We start from the raw sequence: 18509 nt of genomic DNA, 5'->3' as shown, positions 1-18509 counted from the left end.
AGCAGCAGCATTACCATATGGGGGGGTATGTTGGCATTATATGGTTGCAAAGATGTGATTGGCATCTGCCCCAGGGCCCTACCTTAGGTCTGCCTATCCACCCCACTGAGCTCAGCCAATTCTAGGAGGGAGAAAGGGCTTTGCATTACCTTGCCCTTCTGAATTTGCACATGGAGTCCCTGTAGGCATGCAATCTGCTGGGGCCAGAAAAGGTTAATCCCCTGGCATGGGGTTCACATTCCCCAGAGACTTTGTACCAAGCATGTGATGTGCACGCCCTGGTCTAGAAAGTAAGAGGATTAAGTGGCCCAGACATTTCCAATTAAAGCTCTGTGAGGAGGGAAAGCATAGGGATGGGAAAGTCTAGTAGAGGGCTGCAGGTACTCTCTCTAGCTAGTAGAACAGAGCCCAGTGCATAGATTTTGACACACAAAGACACATACCTCTGTTTTCAAGGCAATGCAGAGCTAGAGTAGGAAACTGCTGACCCATGGGATCTCCCCCATCCCGCCAATAGCTTCCACTTTCCCCCTCTCCAGGGCATTTAGGCCTGAGAACAGTCTTCTGAGGGCATCAACAGAAGGCTGAAGTTCAAATCTTATTCCAGCACAGGTGTGTGTGTGTGTGTGTGTGTTCAGACAGGTTGAACCTTTGGGGGGATGCTTCTGCAGCACTGCTCTTCCACCTTGATGGCATTGTACTCCATCATACTCACCCAGCTTAGCCAATGGTCAGGGATGATGGGAGTTATAGCTCAACAGCATGTGGGAATCCAAGGTTTGAGGAATACTGTGCTAGAGGGTGTCCTGCTAGAATTTTGCCCTGTTGCTATCTGCAGGTGGAGGTGTGGGGGAAGGTCTCCCTGCTGGTCTTTGACTGCCATCAGTAACAGAAATGTATTCCATAGTGGTAGCTATGCTGTCTCTTGTAGCAAAAATAACAGGGTCTTGTGGCACTTTAAATAATAACAAGTTTATTATGACGTCATCTTTCATGGCTTAATTCAATGCAGGAAGTCTTACCTCATTTGTTCCTTAGACCTGGACTCAGACTTCACCTAATATAGGCACTTATCTTTGGATGTTAGAATCACCCTGCTAAGATGTATGTATGCCGCTTAGAGACATATACTGTACACCATTTCGAGAATGTTGTGATCTGTAAACCCTTCTACATAAAATAAAAATAAGATCCGATGCGACAGGAAATTAAGAGATCAACACACCCAACTGAGATTTCCTTTGTCTATCTCTGGTGATGATCAACAGTGTAAAACATGAATACATAAATGGGAAGGAAGTCAGGGGCCACCTTAAAGCATTCCCCGGGACAGCTGTCACCATGCAGTCAGGCATTACCTTATATTCTTCCAATGTGCAGTGGAATAGTAGAACTGTAGAGTTGGAAGGGACCCAAGGGCCACCTACTTCACTCTGTGCAATGCAGGAATCACAACTAAAGAAATCTGGACAGAAGGCTGGCCAATGTCTCTTTCTCCAATGAAGTAGAGTCTACATTATCCTTAGTTAACTTAGTATCCTAGAACCATAGAATCCTTTGTTATCCTTAGTAACTAATCCTTGGTTCAGGAAATATCCACAACACAGCACATCCTTTCATAGAGGAGCCCTGCAGTGATGTGAAGAAAACAACCCAATCCAGGTGGTTAAGGAAATTCTCAACATCCTGGAAAGTAGCATTTCACTACAGGGAGACTCGTCAGGCTGGGAGATTTACAACAACCTCCACCTAGTGGTTTTTGTGGGTTTTGCAACCTGTTGACTCAATAGTTTCATTGAGATCGTCGTCGTCGTTTAGTCGTTTAGTCGTGTCCGACTCTTCGTGACCCCATGGACCAGAGCACGCCAGGCACTCCTGTCCTCCACTGCCTCCCGCAGTTTGATCAAACTCATGCTAGTAGCTTCAAGAACACCATCCAACCATCTCATTCTCTGTCGTCCCCTTCTCCTTGTGCCCTCCATCTTTCCCAACATCATAAATAAGGCTTACTCCTAAGCAAACGGGCATAGGATTAGATTGACCCAAGACTTTAAATTTTGATGCACTCGTGTACCCTAGACTTGCATGTTTCCCCTTGTTTTCTTGTACTGTGCTTTTTAAAAAAAAAGAATGGAAGGAAGATCCTAGTTATTAGCTAAAGATAGAATAGTTCAGTGCCCCCCCCCCGTCTCTCCACTTATCTCCCTCACCCCCAAAAGCTATTGGTCTAGAAAACTATCACAGTTCCCAGTGTCTAGGTTTGTTCCTTGCCTGGAAACCTCCATCACAGCTGCCGAAATCAGCAAGAACATGGCCAGCCTAAAGCAATACTAATGGCTGCATCTAAAAGACCACCTTGCCTGTAGCAAAAGACGGAAACTAAGGATTGTATTAAAGGCAACACTTTCCTCTGGGGAGCTGCTCATTCATAGCAGTCAGTTTTTGAGAGGGCCTTGAGCAAGATGGTCTTAGTGGATCCACCACCCCTTTACGACTGTCACTGCCACCCGTTTTGCTTTCCCTATTTATCTGGGTGCAGCCTGCACATATATCAGGAGGTGCACCAGTAAGCAGACTAGTCCCTTTTTGCTCACTCCAAGCGGGCAGGTGAACAGGCAGTGGCAGAACAAGGAAGAGGAAGATCAGGGCCAGGGGGTTTAAGGGGTGGCAGTGGGCCTCTAGCTGAAGCATGGCCCTCAGAAAGCATATGTCATCAACGCCTGATAGTAGCTTCTAACGTGGACGGAGTGACTCTCACTGTGTCACCACAAACTATATAGCTTACGTTATGGTGGCCCAGTGAAAATTATTCTGTGTGCAGGCCCACCCTGTGAAGTGATTTAAATCAGGCTCATCACACTTAACACCTTCATTTTTCAGGGGTAGCATCCCAGCTGCAATTTGTAATACCAGTACAGTGGTACTTCGAGTTACATACGCTTCAGGTTACATATGCTTCAGGTTACATATGCTTCAGGTTACAGACTCCGCTAACCCAGAAATAGTACCTCGGGTTAAGAACTTTGCTTCAGGATGAGAACAGAAATTGTGCTCTGGCGGCGCGGCGGCAGCGGGAGGCCCCATTAGCTAAAGTGGTGCTTCAGGTTAAGAACAGTTTCAGGTTAAGAACGGACCTCCGGAACGAATTAAGTACTTAACCTGAGGTACCACTGTACTTGGTTCCTATAGGCACTTTCCCATATGCAGGATCTCTGACATTTTCACTGATTCGGGGCTGCAAAACTTTGGTTTTCAGAGGCCATATTAGGCTGCCGCAGCAAAACAAGACCAGAACCTTGGGATACTTTAAAGACCTAACAAATTTATTGTGGCATAAATGTCTGTGGGCAAGAGCCATTTGAGCAGGTAAGTGAAGTGGTCACATAAGTGGCTTTCTTTCTTAATAACCAAACAGAACAGCATTTTATGGAAGCTGTAGCCCAAAATGTCTCAAGGGCACCAGGTTGGTGGAGGGGGGTGGGGAGGCTGAACCTTCTTCTTCACAGGTCTGATAAAATGGGTTCACACTCACAAAAATCTGAAGCCCAATAATTTTTTTTGTTCTTAAGGTGCCAGGAAACTCTAAATTATTAAAGGATACTACTATTTGTATTTTATTTATGTGTGCAATAAACTCGTAATAGAAAACGCAGTCCCTTACCATCTCTGCTGCCACACAGTGGTGAGCAACTGCTATAGCAATAAGACTGAAAATGTTAAAAAAGAGGAGGGACAGACTACACAGGGAATAACTGAACAGAACTATTAGGGGGCCTAATGGGGAGGTAGAATATTGCAGGCCTTGTGGAGCTTGATAATACTTGCCAACCTAAAGTAAAAATGAACCATGCCTTCTCAAGGCAGTTTCCTGGACATTCCTGGGAGATATAATAGTAATTTTAACAATAATAATTTATTATTTCTTCCCCATCCATCTGGCTGGGTTTCCCCAGCCACTCTGGGCAGCAGAGTTCTATCGTTAGTCAGTCACATCCTTTATTGGATGAAGTACTGTATTAAAATATGATCTCAGGAAGGTGAGTTCTTAAATCTTCTTACTGTATTAGCTATTCAAGGGGCAGCTTTTTCAGTGTCTATGAAACAGCTCATGATTTACCCCCAAGAAAAGACAAGGTTTCATATATGGTTGTTGATTCCTGTGTCCACTATCTGTTGCTTGCTGCTTCTGTTGGGTATTTCACTCTGTGCTCCTTCTTCAGAAGTCTTCAATATGCTTGCATGGGAAAAACTGGGACGTCCCATCAACCACCATACCCAAACACACCACAAGGTTAGATTCTCTGGTTAAGGCAATGTTTCTGTCCATAGACTGCTTCGTATGTGGGAAACCAAAGTAATGTATCCCAACTTCTTTTCAACACAGATATTTTTAGCAGTGAAACTTCCAAGGTTGTATCAGTTCCTGTCTCTGCATTGTGCTGCCACAGATGAGAAAGCATTACATGCACGTAGATTAAGATTAATCCTGGCAACTTGCAAGCGCAAGCCAGCTTCAGTTTAGGAAGCAATAGATTTCCCGCCCCCACTCTGGGGAAACCAAACAGAACACCATTGATTGTTCATTTGCAAATCATGTTTGGAATGCTGTGACGTCATATTGCTTTGATGACTCAGCAAACAAAAACCTCAGGTGAAATCCGAGGCAAGAAAAAGCATTAAGACCCTGCTAAAGAAATGGAAGTTTGCGAGGAAAGTATGTATTTATTTTTCTCTGTTGTGATGGCGACGTAACCTTTTTAAAGGCATTTCTGCTTGTAAAAGGTGTTTTTGTTTTCTAAAACCGTGGGGTTTATCAGGGGTTCTTCCATTAGATGATTTGCTGAAAGACAGCTTAGCCACTGCTCCTACAATGTGCAGCTGCCAGGAAGCATTGTGCGTGTCCTCAGTTCATGTGCAGCAACAGTGAAGCCCAAAAGACATGGCCAGTGCCCCATATCGAATCAAGGGTGAGCCCTAAAACAGTTCCATACAGTGGTGCCCCGCAAGACGAAAAACCCGCTAGACGAAAGAGTTTTCCGTTTTTGCGTTGCTTCGCTAGACGAATTTTCCTTTTTCTAAGCCGCTAAACTGCTAATAGCCTTTTAGCCGCTAAGCCACTAATAGCCGCTAATCCGCTAAACCGCTAATAGCGCTAATCCGCTAATAGGGTTGCTTCGCAAGACGAAAAAACCGCTAGACGAAGAGACTCGCAGAACGGATTATTTTCGTCTTGCGAGGCACCACTGTATTTCCGTGGCAGAATAATGAATGTCAAAAGGATCCCCTTATGGTAGGAAGTTCAAAATCCAATAATGGAAAGCCTATGGACCTGTGCTTCTAAGCACATCGGTCACAGCAACGCTCTTGAAAGCCAGCAACCTTCTTTCAAATGCTACAACGCTGGAGAAGTCACAGAGAGCAGGCATTTGAAAGGGTGGTAGTGGAAGAACCTTTGATAGTAGAGTCGTACCTTGGTTCTCAAACAGAATCCATTCCAGAAGTCCGTTTGACTTCTGAAAACGTTCCAAAAGCAAGGCGCGGCTTCCAATTGGCTGCAGGAGCTTCCTGCACTCAATCGGAAGCTGCAGAAGCAGCGGGACGTTCGGGTTCCAAATAACGTTCGCAAACTGGAACACCCACTTCCGGGTTTGTGGCGTTCGGGAGCCAAAATGTTTGAGTCACAAGGCGTTCGAGAACCAAGGTACGGCTGTATTCCATAGTGACCCAGAATGGAAGGAAAACAAGACAAAACCTATTGAATCTATTTGTAGTAGACTACAGCAGTACCTCGGGTTACAAACGCTTCAAGTTGCTTCAGGATGAGAACAGAAATCGTGCTCCGGTGGCGTGGTGGCCCCATTAGCTAAAGTGGTGCTTCAGGTTAAGAACAGTTTCAGGTTAAGAACGGACCTCCGGAACGAATTAAGTTCTTAACCCGAGGTACCACTGTAAAGATATATGTAAATATGTAGTGGCTTGCTACACAGCCGGAACTTGCAACTACGAAACAAAAAACACACAGAGGAAGCAGAGGCGATTTCCTTATTAGCTATGTTTATTATGCCGCGGCTCAAGCCGCTCTGTACACAAAGCACCCAGCTGCTTTAAAGCTACTTGGTTTACACTGGATTTTTTTTAATTTGTTTTTTTAAAAAAGTTTTTTTGTTTATTTATTTAAATGAGCTAGAAATGGTCCTTCTATGACAAGAGAGGTCTGACTTGCACAGGGCCATTCCCCCACTATTGCTACAGAGCATGGGAAGGGAAGGGGGTGGGGTGGGAAGGAAGCAGCGGTCCCCACCGGACCAAGGTCCTGCCTGGGCCCCTGCTCCCACCAGCAGTATTTACAGCCAGGGATAGCTGGAATGTACAGAGTGCGAAGGGGAGGGGGGGTCAGGGAGTGAGGAAAGTGTAGGTAGTTGGCTGCTGGGGCCAGATGTTTCTGAGGAGAAACAGAAGAAGCATTTTGTGTTCTATCTCAGTACCTTTCACGACAGAGTGAAACTCTTTTTAGTGTCTGGGGCTGCCCCCAAGATTCCCACGCAGTACCACAGGGGCAAGGAACTCGTCGTACAGGGAAAATGTAACTTGCCGATGTAGGCCGAAGGCGGCCTTGGACCAGATGGGAGGAATGTTAGTAAAGGCCGGGAATAATAATAATAAAATATAATAATAAAAAGGGGAAAACAAGAGTGGCTCAGAATACTCTGGAGACTGAAAAAATCCCCATGACCATGGCTAGCGTTAGCTGAAGCAATTTGGAAAGTCAAGGGGGATTTTGTGGGGAACAGGGTGGGAATGCTGTAGAATTTAAGATGAATAAATTAACCTGGAATGTGAAGAAGTGCCAAGTTTTTTTGGGGGGGGGGGCTATGGGGCTTAGTTTCCTGCAGGACAGCGGGCAGGTTTGGGGCTCGACCCTCTGCATAGCAATGCCAGTCTGGGCTAATGCTGCGTACCCAGTACACAAATACAGTGAGCAGAATCCCGCCCCAACATGGTGGGAGGGGAGGTGGGTGCTCGACCCGAGAGGCAGTGCCATGCAGAGGGGGGGAGCAAGGGGCACAGTTTCCTCTCCATTCCTCACAGCTCAAGACCCATAGGAAGAAGAGTGGCAAGACAGGGGTTCTGACATTGCATACATTGTAAAAAATAAAGCGTTTGGAGTAAATGCAGTGTTTATACAAAAAAAAGAGAGTTTATTTCTTTTTTTAAAAAAAAAAAATCCTCCCCTGAAACCTCGTTGCCATGGTTACAAGGGAGGGGAAAGGAGAGGGCCAGCCTGGGCTCTGTGGCAGTGAGGGAACGGGGAGGCCATGCCTTCCCCCTCCAAGACCAGGCATATTTTATTTTATTTTATTTTTTAAAAAAACCTTTTTACACTTGAGTTTTTCTCTTATAAAAACACAGTCAGGGGAAACGACGACAGGAGCCCCTGAGGCAAGTGCAGGCCCCAATGGGGGCCACAGAGGGACACAGGCCTCTGGGATCTGCTCCACCACCCACCTCCTCATGCAAACACCTGCATCTTAGCGGATGGCTCCACCGAAGGCAGCTGGGTGTGGCTGGGCCCCAGGACAGTCGGGCTGGGAGTAGATTCAGACCAGTCGGACAAGGAGTGGGGCGAGGGGCTGCTCCACTGCTCTGGGGACTCTGGCGAAGGAGTCAGGTAGGGGTGCTCACTGGGCGGATGGAGGAAGTGCTTGGGGGTCGCGTCCTGCCCCTGTGTGTAGCTGTGTTGAGAAGGGGGTGTTGGGTAATCCTCCACCCCTGCGGGCTTTAGGTACTGTGGGGGCCCTGCACGGGGCGCCCCCTGGGCCTCCTGGGGCGAGACAGGCTGGTTGGTTCTCATGGTGGTAGCTGGCGGGGGCATGGGCTGGGCTGCCTCCTTGGCCTGTGGAGGAGCTGAGTTGGGCAGACCCTGGGAGCTGTGCCCCATGGCCATGTGGCTGGGCAGAAGCAGCCCTGGTGGGAAAGCCTGGCCTGGTTGGTGCAGGTTGGGATGGGAGGCGGCAGGGTGCACAACCCCTATGATTGGCTGGCACTGGGAAGTGGGGACACGGGCATGCCAATCAAAGGGCATGGCCACGGGGCTCACCATGCCCAGGCTGAGCCCCATGCGGCCTGGTGGCACTGAGAGGCGGTTCATGGAGAGGAGGGTGCCATCCCCTAGGTCGCTCAGGCGTGCCAGACTGACAGCAAAGGGCGCCTCCATCATGCCATGGACCATGGGAGTGGAGGGCACTGACAGGGAGGAGTTGGCTGGGTGGAAGACCCCTGGCGAGGCAGGGTTGGGCACATAGGGGGAGTCCAGTGAGTCAACGGGAGACAGGGTGACAGAGCTCTCCAGGAGAGAGCCTTGGCACTCCAGGTTGAGCTTCTTGGCACGTGCCTTGGCCTCTTTGCTCTCCCTTGCCAGGCTGGCGCTGCTGCCTGCCGTCGCGTTCTTGGTGCTAGGGCGCCGGCTCTTCTTGCCCTGTGGCGTGGGCTTCAAGCTGGGCAAGAAGCTATTGGGAGGGCACATGAGAGGGGAGAGGGAGTGGCCGGCGGGCAACGCCCCCTGTGGGCTGCGCACGGTGTTGTAGTCATCCAGAAGCCGGACAATGTCGTGGTGCAAGCGCTCCTGAGCCACGTCGCGTGGCAGGCGATCCATGTGGTCTGTGATTTCGCGGTTGGCAAAGTGATCCAGCAGGATTTTGGCTGCCTCATAACTGCCTTCCCGGGCTGCCAGGAACAGCGGTGTCTCCTCCTGCCGCAGAGAGGACAGGGTGATGAAGAGCACATACTACAAAGCGTTCTAGAAAAGGAGCCATGAGCTTCTTGCCTCCCTGTAAACCTCCCCACCATATACAGGCAGGGGAGTCACCAGGACTAGCTTAAAGACATTTACAGGGATGGAAAGAGCTGCTCCTGTCAGAAGGAGCCTACAGCAACGGATGTGATTCTGCCAAGTTATGGGGACACATGAAACTTAAAGCATCACATGAAAAACAAATGCAATAAAGAACTTACTTTGCTGTCCTGCATGTCCTTGTTGGCTCCATTCTTCAGCAGCGCAATCGTGGCCTCCACATTGTTGACAGCTGCTGCCCAGTGCAGGGCTGATTTACCTGAGAGGAATGACACCATGAGGATTACTGTAAGTTCTCTCTTTGATACAGAGTCTCAGATCCCACTAGAAGTATTCTGCTGCATCAGCTCCCCTAACTCTCCTCAATCTAAAGCTACCACCTTGCTCCTCACTACCATCCTCGCCTGTTGCTGCTCATTCTGTGCTTTAATGCTGGACCTTCTGTAGACTCTGGATTTGTCCTCTCAGCAAATCAGCTGCTTTGTTATGGAGATGAATGTCCATGCAAGAGTCAAGTAGCTACGGGGTCCCCAGAATCACCAGCAGGTTCCCCAGAAGGTCTTCTGTCATTTCGACCCTGCACACCAAGACCATGCCCTACTCTCTTAATACCCCTCCACACAGTAAGGCGTTGTCTTAATGCATCAGGAACGAGGGCCACACATGGATCTTGGCTTATTTTTATGCAGGTGGGAGAAGGAGAAAGGAGGGCAGGGTGGTGGATTGGAATGGGAAAAGGCAAAATGGGTGGAATGATGGAAGGGCAGGGGATGCCCTCTGCAAGCAAATAGTTTAGAACTCTGGCTGGGGGCGAGAGTATGGGAAGAGGGACGTCAGCAATGGATGCTTGGAGAGGGAAATCCTCTGCACCCAATCAGTTCTGGCAAGGGTTTTCTGTCCCCTTTCCAGCAGTTCAATAGGCAGACTGAAAAAAGAAGAGCTAGTAAAAAATAGGTAGCAGAGAGAGAGGGGGTGTCCTATTGACTCTCAAGAATGTGACGAGAGAGAGATAAATAATAATCCCACACTCGTCACGTGTGTAATCCATCCTTTTGCTCCGTCCACCTCTGGCACTCAGGCCTCTATGATGACAGTGGCTCTTGCCTTGCAGAGCCTCATCAGAATGCATCTAAGGAGCTTAGAGAGGGAAGCAAGAGTCAGGAGAATGGCCAAGTGAATTGCTGATGCTTGAGAAATGCCCAGGGCAACCAGACTGGATGTTCAGCAAGTGCATTTGTGGAATTAATTTGGAATACATTTGCAATGCATGTTGTAGTTCTGAGGAGGCCTCCCGCTGAAGTCTAGCATAACGCAGACTAGCCAAGTAAAAGAACTCAGCCCCGCAGCCTCTCTGGGGGTTACGTACCCATCTCATCCACAGCGTTGACATCAGCGTGGCAGACAATCAGCTCCTCCACCATGCCCTCAACAGCCAGCCTGGCTGCTAGGATCAGTGCTGTTGAACCATCCCCCATTCGGGCATCCAAGTCTGTAGATCGATTCCGGATCAGGATCTAGCAACAGAACATGTTGGTGTGTTAGGTTGGTGCCAAAAACACACACCATCCAAGGCAGCGTGTGCACAGTAACACTATCACCTCAAGTACAGTTCTTAGGTTCCCATTCACTCTTATCAATGCAAAGTACAGCCAGGCTAACTAACTTTTCATATTGTCCCCAGAGAGGTAATGAGTGGATAACACACGAATAACTTCCAGGTGGTAACCATCACAGTGGCTCTCCACTTAAAACGGGAACTGGAGCATGCTGTTAACATGGGCAAGGCAGAGGAAGGGGATTTATGTCCAGGATTTAAAAGGCCACACTAGTCCATTGGGTGAGACCCACCTGGAAGACTCCCTGGGCATCAGCAGTCACGGCAGCATGAAGTGGTGTGCGCCCTGTGTTGTCTTGTGCATTGGTATCAGCGCCAGCATCCAGCAAGCGCTTGGTAGCATCTGCCCGTGCATATCTGGCAGCCAAATGCAGGGCAGTTTCACCTGTGCGGTCTGTCTGGGCACTCAGGTTAGCCCCCTGGCAGATTAGGTCCGAGATTATGTTGGCAGAGGAGTCATCTGCTTCCTCTTCCTCAGCCAGTTCAGTCTCCATTTCACCACCACCACGGAAGGAGGCCAACATAAGTGGAGTGAAACCATCTGTAAGGAGATCCCAACAAGGGTTGTTGCTGTTGTGTTTGGCTTTTGTTAAAAGATTTGCTCTGTTTCTCCTCTCCCATGTGCCACATACTGGATTAGAACAAAACATGTTGGGACTTGTTACAGAAGACAGGAAGTAACAGATCTATTCTGTTCATCAGACACTGTCTGCAAAAGCTCGCAGACCCAACTCGCTGCCCTCATTCCCAATTACCTGGTCCACGGACATTGACGTCCATGCAGTCAGTATCAAATTCACCCTGGGGTGGCGTCAGGGCCATAGATGGTGGCATGCGGATGTCTGCTGCCACCAAGTGATGCTGTGTCCATTGACGGCAGTCCACAGGGTCTTCACGATCTATGGCTGGCTCCTCCACCTGGCAAGGATGAACACGGGCCTGTAGCTATTATGGAAAGACATAATATGCGCCTATTCACCTAGTGCATCAAACTACTTCATTGCTGCTTGCAAACACTAATGAGTCAGGCCCACAGTAGTTTGATGCAGGGAGTAATACCTGCGGACACCAAGAGAAAGGGCGGGGGAGGCAGTGGGGTAGCTCTTGTGAGGAGCTGGAATCCCCTTTCTTAAGCCAGGCAAAGTCTCAAAAGGAATACCTTTAGTCGCTTGGCCTCTGGGCATTCTTCCAGCCAGTCTTCTGAGCTGTCTGGTATTAGGCTCTCTCCTTTGCCAATATTCCTGCAGCAGGGGGAAAGATACACAGTGAAGTCAAACAGTAGTGCAGGGCAAACACCAAGGCTATGGGCTTACACCCTCTTGCTCTTTCCCACACCACACCACAAAATGAAGGAAAAGGTTCTCCATCAGCTAACTAAAGCACAATTGGGAGCAAGTACAAGCCACAGATATCTGACCATTTCCTGCAGAAGCTGAAACCTGCTGCAGGAACTGGGGTTTCATTCTGGGTGAACGAAAGGCTCTTACTTCATGCCTAGGGCATCCTGACCCACAGGCTCACGCCGGTTCTTATTGCTGCTCTCTTTCTTCAGACTGAAGCCTTCAGGGAACCAGAGGGTGCTGTGCTCTCTTTTGCGCCGTGCTACTAGCACACCCAGCACCAGGATCACCAGCAGAATCAGGCATGCCACCACCAGCAATGGCACCAGCTTAAGTTCGCCTTCCTCTTTGATCTTTTCACCTGTAGAAACAATACCGCCCTATTAGGAGACCCTGTCATGACCTTCCTGTAAAGTCCAAACCCAGTCAAATTCTGCTTCCGGCAAATGACTCCTCTGCTGCCCTCACCTCGCACAGCCTTGAGGGGGTATGGGAACTCTAGGCGCTCCACCGCTGACAGGGCAGCCAGGTAGTCTGCAGCACTATCTGCATCAGGGAAGCACTTGTCTGAAGCCTGGTAGCAGAGTCGGTTATCAATCTCAAGAGTGACCTCAGACCTGGAGGAAGAAGCAAGTGTTACGAGGGCCTAGAACTCCTTATCTAGTAGCACACACAATCCTAGGACAAGGCAAGTCAGCCAGCTCCACAAAAGGTCCTGCTCCCCATTCATCCTTTGGGGCAGGAAACAAGGTCTGTTGCTTTTTACACACTGAATTTTAGAATGGGCACTTCCAAATACACACATCAAGGAAAAGACCACCCAAGATCCTATCAGCAGCTTTAATAATCCTAATGTATTTGTGGAGGACAATCTCTTCTTACAAAATGCAGGCTGACTCTTCCTAAGCAGATCACATTTACCCCGTTTGTTCTTAACGATGCATGCAACCCACTTGCTTGGCATTAACCTAAAGCTTCCAGAGATCCACCACTATCTCAGACACTCACTTGCTTCTTTTATTTCATTAGCCACCTTCTGGTACTTTGGCTAAGAAAGCAGTTAGACATCAGAAGCGGTTCTTGAATAATATAATAAAGTTATCTAAAAACGCTTGAATGAATTCCCGTCTAGTTATGGAAATCTATCACTAAATAATCCTGTTATCAGCTCCAAAACAGTTTTTGTGGATTTGTTAGTATTTCCTCAGAACCCTCAGATTTGTATGCCAGTTCTACAGTTGTTGTTTTTCACAGCTGCCCTATTCTGTGAAGGCTGTTGGAAGTAGTTTAGCTGAGCCTCTGGGCCCAACTACCTCTCCTTCCAATTCAGGACCTTCTTATATCCCTCCCTCCATGTTCCTTGAGGCCTGGGTCCGATAACCCCACCACCACCACCACCAAGCAGCTCTCTGAACCCCCAAAGTTCCTTGTTTTTCTTCAGCAACTCTGTGTGACTCACCCAATAATCTCTTGTTCCAGTTCCCTGCGTTGCCGACCGCCAGATCCATAATACGGCGTCCGACTGCCAGACCCGTAATATGGCTTGATCATGAAGTTACCGTCCTTGTCACGGCGGAAGCGCAAGGAGGTTCTCAAAATGGAACTCAGCTTCTGTAGGAAGATGGTGCTTGTGCGGAGCAATTCGTCAGGGTGTAGCAGCACAGTGATGACCAGAACGCCGTCCGCCAAGCGCTCGGGCACCTCCAGCGCACAGTCCAGCCCATCCCAGCCACACTCTTCGTTGTTGCAGCCCTGGTCACAGTGCCCATCAGCAAAGTGATCTGAGCAGTATTTCTCATAGACAGGGCTGTGGAAGAAGGAGGAGGAGAAGGAACTGAGTCATGCCTGTCATAACCAACCCTGTGCCAATACAGCTCACTGGTGCCTTGTTAAGCCCTAAGGAGGAAAGGGCACAAGGCATTATGGGTCTGCAGCGGATTCCTACACCCCACAGCTAACATGGCCAAGTCTCAGAGCTAGTCAAGTGGAACACATAGAAGGAATCCATGCAAACAATACCAAGACTCTGCCATGTTTGGTGTCGGACAAAGGGACAGATATAAATTCATAGGTCTCAGTGGAAGCACCCGTGTTTGTGCAAAGCACCCCTACACTGCCTAAAATAAGACTTGGTTCCTCATTTAGTTGGGGTGGCCCTTGATTCCAGGGGTCTCTGGTACAGTATACACAACTAGATGCCTCCCCTACTCAAGAGGCAGTGGCAGGACTCACTTGCAGCTGGACTCATGGTTCTTGCAGTCAAAGTTGTCGTAAAGGCACTCGGCAGTGTTGCACATCTCATCACACTGGCTGTTGTTGAAGAGCTGCAAGCACAGGGGGCTCTCGCACTGCTTCCAGGGATCATCGACTCGCAGGGAACAGTCACCGCCATCCCAGTGGCAGGCTGGACTGTTGCACATCTTGTCACAGTAGAAATCCCCGGCCTTTGCAGCACACTCCTTCAGCGGGCAGTGGACCTCAGGGAGCTTCAGAGTGCGGGTCTGGCAGCGAAACCCCGTGTAGTCACCAAGACAAAGGCACTGAAAATAAGGGGGGTCAGCAGTCTCATGGCAAGCACCCCCATTGTGGCAGGGCATGCTGGCACAGCTGCTGTTGGCATGCAGGCGGCATTCCGGTCCAGCCCACCCAGGCAGGCAGGAGCAGCGAGGACCCAGCGCTGTGGTCCGGCAGCTGCCACCATTGAAGCAGGAGAGTTCCCGGCAGGAGAGCATGCGCTCACAGCGGATGCCTGAATAACCCTGGAAAAGAATAACAAGCAGAGTTAGGATTGGAAAGCCGGCCAAGCCCTCAAATCGCTCCAACTGCTGGCCTAACAACAGAAAGCCTCTGGCACCATAGCTGCTCTCTTACAAGCGCTCAGCCTGGTGAGTAAATTCTTCCCTCCACAAATCTCAAGGCCCAGCACCCATAACCTGCCCTCAAGAAGTACCTTCCCACACCCCACCATCCTCCAGTACTGGGCACCATTCACCAACACCATCTCCCCTTATTATCCAATATTAGACTTCTGCATTGTGTTATGGCAGTGCATCAAACTTCTCTTGCAGGTTTCACAACCAGAATTCCCACAAGATCATGCAGCAGAATTGTTTCCTGCCACTCCCAAGCAGAAACTCCTTCCATGACAAGCGTTGCATTGGAGGACACTAAACTCTCTACCTCCAAAAAGCCTCCCAGACAGAAACCTTGTCCTAACAGGTACTGAAACTCATTCATAGCACAACACCAACATGTCAACCTAACGGTTCCCCCACCTAATCCTCCCAACCGCAGTCTTCCTTTCTCTCCCTCGCCTAGCCCCTTGCAATGTTTGTGTATAGGAGTTGCATTAGCCACTTGCTGTAAGCAGCTGTGTTGTAGGGGACTCACCCGGGGACAGTGGCAGGTGTAGCCTAGAGGCAGGTTGACTGCCGGATTACACTTCCCACCATTCTGGCAAGGTTGAGAGTCACATGCATTCACAATGTTCTTGCAATGGCGGCCTGAGGATGTGAAAAACAAGAGTATTACTGATGGATTCCAACAGAACCTAGCCCCAAAGACCACCACCCTGCTATATTTGGCCTTGCATCTTAGCACTAGTTCTCAAAGCTCATATTTGCTCACTGAAATGGCCAAAGAGGCCCATCTCACCCAGTCACCATTCCAATCTTTGTTTTAGATCACAAATATGCATTTAGCTGCACAGTTGGATTCCCCTCCACCCACTTGGTTGAAGATGAACTCCTAACTTCTTTCCAGGGGAGAGTCTTCCTACTTGCAGCCCTTGAGCCTGGCTCCTCTACACATCACTGGGGTCCGCTTTGGGCACACTCTCCCTTGCCCCTTGCACACATCAGCCACATGAAAAGAGAACACACTGCCACTCACCAGTGTAGCCTGGCTTGCAAATGCAGTGGTAGTCACTGGCTTCCTGGACGCAATCAAGCGTGTTGCGTGGGTGGCAATGGTTGGCCTGGCACTCATTGATGTCTCCCTCACAGCGCTCGCCTGTGAAACCTGGTGGGCAGCTGCATCGGTAGCCACCAACTCTGTCCACACATGTCCCATTGTTGAGGCATTTGGGGACCCGGGAGCCAGGATTCATAGCACAATCATCTTCATTTATTTCACACAAGACACCTAGAGAGATGACAAACACGCAATCACATTAAACATCCAGACTCAGGGAAGACAAACCTCTTCCTCCTCCTCACAATCCTTGCATTGTCTCTGTGGAAAAAACAAGATTCCTCGCCCTTTACGGTGCCCAACAGTGAGTCAACATCCATCTATCCATTGCCCTGGGCACTGTTGCTGAAGCTGTCCTCCCTCAAAAAGAGGCCTGGGAGCTCCCTTTCACTATTCTTCAACAAAACTGCAAATCCAACAATAAAAACCTGTGCCATAAGAACTTAAATCCTTTCCCCAGTCTGCTACTTTCCTCCGACAGGTAATACTGGTAAAGGTCTCCCTTTACCAAGGAGCACTTACCCAGAGTTCCAGGTGGACAGGAGCAAATGTAGCGGCCAACAAGATCAATGCAAGTCCCTCCATTCTGGCAGGGGTGTGACTGACACTCATCAATGTCATACTCACAGTTTTTCCCCTCGAACCCTAGCGGGCACTGGAGTAGAAGAGAAGCAAACAAGACAAAACAGCAATGAGCACAAAGGGGCCAGAAAGGCTGAAGCCTTGCATCCTTGAAAAGGTTTCCTGCTCTTGGTTCCATTAAAATTTATGTTTTGTTTGTTAAACTGTACTATTATTGATGTGTAAAATCAAGTAAAACTAGTACAATTTCATAAGGAAGGGAAAGTTCCTTCAAGTTGCACCATCCTCTTTCTTGTCCAAATTGAGATTGTTAAACTTCAATGGGACTTTGCGCAAATAAGACTATGGCAAATTATTCCAAGATTTATACAAATAGATCAGTCTGGCTTCATAAAAAGGAAGGAAAATACATAGCAAGAACAAACATTAAACATAATTATGAAACTGTATCACAAGATCATGGCTAACATATGTTGTTAGAAAACCTGCAGCTCTTGTGGATGAACAAAAAATGTGTATCATTTCTGTTTGGTTCCTGTGTAATGCTGTACTTCTTCAACATCTCTAGACCATAGATAGTGAACCTTCTCCAGTCTGATGGCTACATTCCCTTCTGAGCAACCTTCCAGTAGTCATGTGGTGGGTGGAGCCACAAAGGCAAAAATGGGTGGAGAAATGACCGTAAATTTTACTTTGTAGGGCAGGCTGTTTTCTACACATAACACAACTCTCTGCATCCCCCACAAGGGCATATAAATATGGGTTTGGCTGTGCCTGGCGTGATGAGAAAAAACTCTTACAGAGAATTTGAGAAACAACACAATGGACTTCATTGCTGATATGCAACAATGATGTGGCAAAGAATAAAACTAAAGATGTATGGATTTTGTAAGACATGGTGGAAGTTCAACCAATCTGACCAGCCATCGAATAGGAATTGACACCGAAAGTAAGGAAGGTTGCAGTAGTGGGAAAACAATTATAATCCATATCGATATTTCAACGAAATAAAACTTTGGAAGAAAATAGAGGGGTTTTCGTGGTTGTTTTTTTTTTTTTAATTACTGGGAAAATAAGTTGCAGATTTGTGCCATTTTCTTATCTTATTTTGCAATTGTTCACTGGACATTCAACAACTCATCATTAAATGTTACCAGGTTTCCCAGAGTTCTGAAGAGACACCAGGAACCCTGGCCTGTTCCTGGCTGCAAGGACTCCCTCACCTCACAGACGTAGTCTCCCACAAAACTGCGACAGGTACCCCCATTTCGACACAGGTTGTACTGGCAGTGGTCCACTTCACTCTCACAGTAGCTGCCGGTGTAGCTTTTTTTGCAAATGCAGTAGTGAGTATTGCCAGCATCCACGCAACGGCCGCCGTAATGACACACTTGCTCTTTGGTCACACCTATTGTACGGAAAAGCAAATTACACATTGTGTACTGCCACATATTCTGCCCTCCTGCTTCCAAAGGATGATTAGACAAAGTGACTAAAAGCAGGGTAAGTGAAGACTGAAGCAACATTGTACAAGCAAGTTGGTCATAAGAACAGAACCCAAGGGCTTCCTCCAAGCACTAAACTTTATTGCCCACCTCAATTTAAAGGACACTTTATTGGGGAAGCACAACATATCCCAATGTTTCCTAAGTCAGATTTTAATTTACATTTCTGTAAAATGTAAAAAAAAAGCCTCTTTAGAGTCTTGATAATAGAGGTTAAATTGTGACAGAACATGCAACGTGCTCCAGTACCATAGCAGGACCAGGGAATCCAGACCAACTCTCCATTGCCCTCAGCCATTATCACACCATTTTGAAATTATTACAGAGTTTCATATACAGAACTACCACTTCTGCAACAACATTTGCAGCTTTTATTCTGCCCCCTAGAAGCATGGAAAAATTGACTTCAAACGTTGAGCATTTTTAGTTTCCAACGCCACTGGGAATAGCCGTCTGAAATATTGATTGGAGCACCAGTGAACCCAAGGGCATTGTCCCCGCATCACGGAAGGCAAGTAACATTCTCTGTGTCAACTCTGGAAGTCCTGTACCAGCTTTGCCAGTGAGCATAAGCTGATAATGCTGGGGAGCCTGGATGACAAACATGTGTCATCAAGGTCACTGAGGAAGCAGATAGCAGAATA

At 48.2% G+C, this 18509-nt stretch overlaps 1 protein-coding gene across 6 annotated transcripts in view; it reads right to left on the bottom strand.

Moving 5' to 3' along the window:
* Positions 1-6037: 6037 nt before the first annotated feature.
* NOTCH3 (notch receptor 3) overlaps positions 6038-18509 on the bottom strand; it is a 56412-nt gene continuing 43940 nt past the window's right edge. Inside the window, exons 21-35 of one of the 6 annotated variants that reach the window (XR_014522825.1) lie at positions 17584-17768; positions 16301-16433; positions 15698-15949; positions 15197-15309; positions 14039-14565; positions 13266-13613; positions 12275-12423; positions 11954-12167; positions 11626-11707; positions 11222-11384; positions 10700-11097; positions 10218-10365; positions 9013-9110; positions 7374-8749; positions 6038-7227 (exon numbers count right to left, since the gene is read on the bottom strand). Coding sequence is in view for 4 of the 6 variants with exons in the window: in XM_083490675.1 (XP_083346801.1) it covers positions 7511-8749; positions 9013-9110; positions 10218-10365; positions 10700-11097; positions 11222-11411; positions 11626-11707; positions 11954-12167; positions 12275-12423; positions 13266-13613; positions 14039-14565; positions 15197-15309; positions 15698-15949; positions 16301-16433; positions 17584-17768 (4076 nt within the window). In the remaining 2 variants the exon portion in view is untranslated. Of the gene's footprint in view, positions 8750-9012; positions 9111-10217; positions 10366-10699; positions 11098-11221; positions 11412-11625; positions 11708-11953; positions 12168-12274; positions 12424-13265; positions 13614-14038; positions 14566-15196; positions 15310-15697; positions 15950-16300; positions 16434-17583; positions 17769-18509 lie in introns of all 6 variants that reach the window. The other 5 variants (XR_014522826.1, XM_083490678.1, XM_083490675.1 and 2 more) reach the window with 5 other exon arrangements.

The sequence above is a fragment of the Podarcis liolepis genome (assembly GCF_965112155.1).
Source record: "Podarcis liolepis genome assembly, chromosome: 2".
NCBI lineage: Eukaryota > Metazoa > Chordata > Lepidosauria > Squamata > Lacertidae > Podarcis > Podarcis liolepis.
The sequence above is the reverse complement of the archived record's forward strand: the minus strand, read 5'-3'. Positions and strand labels throughout refer to the sequence as shown.